This window comes from Setaria italica, chromosome II, assembly GCF_000263155.2.
Source record: "Setaria italica strain Yugu1 chromosome II, Setaria_italica_v2.0, whole genome shotgun sequence".
Lineage (NCBI taxonomy): Eukaryota > Viridiplantae > Streptophyta > Magnoliopsida > Poales > Poaceae > Setaria > Setaria italica.
The window spans coordinates 46,692,434-46,695,484 of NC_028451.1; the positions used below are offsets into that span (position 1 = coordinate 46,692,434).

The window sequence follows — 3,051 nt, forward strand, 5'->3', positions numbered from 1 at the left end:
GTGCACGGCTACGTGATCCACAGATTCCTTTCGCCACACGCCCGTTCACACCCCGCCACCACACGTGGCTCCATCACTGCAGTGCCCCGACAAACCACTCCAATAGTCCACCACGTCCCAGGGCTTGTTTAGTCTTTTTTCCAACTTTGACACTATAAAAAAGAGATTCTTCATCAAACTTGCGGTACATGTATGGAGTACTAAATGTAGATAAAATCAAAAACTAATTGCACAATTTTGTTGTACTTCACGATACGAATCTTTTGAGCCTAATTAGTCAATGTTTGGACAATAATTCACAAATACATTCCCAATTTTAGCACTATGCAAAAAGAAGATTCTCCATTACATCAAACTTACGGTACATGCATGGAGTACTAAATGTAGATGAAATCAAAAACTAATTGCACAGTTTTGTTGTACTTTGCGAGACGAATCTTTTGAGCCTAATTAGTCAATATTTGGATAATAATTCACAAATACAAATGAAATACTACAGTTGCGTATTTATGGCAAAATGCAAACTTTGCCACTACCAATTTGGGAACTAAAGACCCCCAAGCAGATAATTGTTTCCCCACGTGGGCCCCACCACCAACCTACAAATACGGGCACACACCACGTCACTTTACTCACAGCTCAGCTCGCGGCTCGCGCGCACCATCAGTCGTGTCCATCACACAAACGAACAAGGAGCATCCACCAGTCGCTTCCCAAGCCCCGATGGAGCCCACGGGCACAATCGTCTTCGCCTCCTTCGGCGTCTCCCGCTTCGGCTTCGACGTCTTCTCCGTCGCCGTGCCGCCGGCGGCCCCGGACGATGTCCCCGACGCGAAGATGCTCGACGAGCGGCGGCACACGGACGGCGTGTCCGTCAACTTCAACGCCCAGTTCGCGGACGACGCCAGCGACGCGGTCGCGTTCGTCTCCGAGCGGACGGGCGCCGCGAGCCTGTTCCTTTCCAGACCAGGGTCCGAGCGCCCCGAGCCGCTCCCGGCGGCCGAGGGCAGCCTGTTCCACGACCGCCCCACGGTGCGGGGCGGGCGGGTGTACTTCGTCTCCGCGCACGAGAAGCCGGACCGGCCGTTCCGGAGCTGGGCGGCGGTGCACGCGGCGGGACTGGGCGGCGAGGGCGGGGCGGTGGAGCGGGTCACCCCGAGGGGCGTCGTGGACATGAGCCCCGCCGTGTCGGCGTCGGGGGAGCTCGTCGCAGTCGCGTCGTACGGGGACCGGCCCTGGGCGTTCGACTTCCGGGTCCTGGAGACGGAGATCGCCGTGTTCCGCGCCGCCGACCCGGCGCGCCGCGTCGTGGTCGCGGGGCGGGGCGGGTGGCCGACCTGGCACGGGGAGCGCACGCTCTTCTTCCACCGCGTCGCCGACGACGGGTGGTGGAGCGTGTTCCGGGTGGACCTCTCGCCGGACACCCTCGAGCCCACCGGCGACGGCGAGCGCCGCGTGACGCCGCCGGGGCTCCACTGCTTCACCCCCGCCGCGGCCGGCCGAGGTGGGGGCCGCTGGATCGCAGTCGCGACGCGGCGGAAGGACCGCGCGCAGCGGCACATCGAGCTGTTCGACCTCGAGACCGAGCGCTTCTCCCCGCTCACCGAGCTCCTCAACCCGGACCTCCACCACTACAACCCCTTCTTCTCGCCGTCCGGCGGCCGCCTCGGGTACCACCGGTTCCGCGGCGCCGGCGCTACTGGCGACTCGGTGGTCCCCTACCTGCAGCCGGTGCGGAGCCCTGTGAGGTCCATCCGGATGCTCCGCGTGAACGGCACGTTCCCGTCCTTCTCGCCCGACGCGTCGCACATCGCCGTGAACGGCGACTTCTTCGCGACGCCGGGCGTCATGGTGCTCCGGTCCGACGGCACCAGGCGGTGGACGATCAGCAAGGAGCCCAGCCTGTTCTTCACCACGTGGAGCCCCACCGAGCGCGGGGTCGTGTTCACCTCCGCGGGCCCCATCTTCGAGACCCCGAAAGCGACGGTCCGGATCGCGCGGGTGGAGTTCGACCCGAGCGAGCTCACCGACGACCGCAAGGAGGTGAGCGCGGCGACGGTGAGGGCGCTCACCCGCCCCGAGGCCGGTAACGACGCGTTCCCGGCGGTGTCCCCCTGCGGGCGGTGGCTGGTGTTCCGGTCCGGCCGCACGGGGCACAAGAACCTGTACGTGATCGACACGGCGCGCGGCGAGGAGGAGGAGGGCGGCGGCGCCGCCGTCCGGCGGCTGACGGAGGGCGAGTGGATCGACACGATGCCGAGCTGGTCCCCCGACGGGAGCCTGATCGCGTTCTCGTCGAACCGGCACGACCCGGCGAACCCGGCCGTGTTCAGCATCTACCTGGTGCGGCCCGACGGCTCCCGGCTGCGGCGCGTGTACGTGGCCGGGCCCGAGGGCAGCGCGGAGGCGGACAAGGAGCGGATCAACCACGTGTGCTTCAGCCCGGACTCGCGGTGGCTGCTGTTCACGGCGAACCTCGGCGGCGTGATGGCGGAGCCGGTGTCGGGGCCCAACCAGTTCCAGCCGTACGGGGACCTGTACGTGTGCCGGCTGGACGGGTCGGGGCTCCAGCGGCTCACCTGCAACGCCTACGAGAACGGGACGCCGGCGTGGGGGCCCTCGAGCGCCGGGCTCGGGGTGGAGGCGATGTCGCTGGGCGCGCCCGCCGGGGAGGACCCGATGGGCCAGTTCGACGAGCCGCTCTGGCTCACTTGCGACGTCTGAGTTGATGAACGATGGTGATGGCGGTCGCTTTTTCACTTTTCAGTGACTTGTGATTGTAATAAGCTTGATTGGAATAATGATGTTGTTGGGGACGCTTTTGTTTCGTTGCTGAGTGAATAAAAGGATGTGCTTGCGTGGACTCCATTGTCCATTGCTACCGAAGGTTCTGCTTCTGCGTCAGTGAGTACGGAGAGCTGCTTTTGTTCGGTAGAGTGCTGGACGTCTTGGCGTTCGCCTGATGCCGACCGTTTGGTTATCTGCAACATCAAAAAAGCGTAAAAAAATGTTACAAAAGTGGGCAAGCTTACTTTTCGGGCATCTGAAAAA

At 63.0% G+C, this 3,051-nt stretch overlaps 1 protein-coding gene across 1 annotated transcript; it reads left to right on the forward strand.

Moving 5' to 3' along the window:
* The first annotated feature begins 723 nt into the window (after nucleotides 1-723).
* Nucleotides 724-2,724, forward strand: LOC101757241. The gene has a single exon (XM_004958406.2). It carries the CDS (start codon nucleotides 724-726, stop codon nucleotides 2,722-2,724), a length of 2,001 nt encoding a protein of 666 aa, XP_004958463.1.
* Nucleotides 2,725-3,051: the final 327 nt, after the last annotated feature.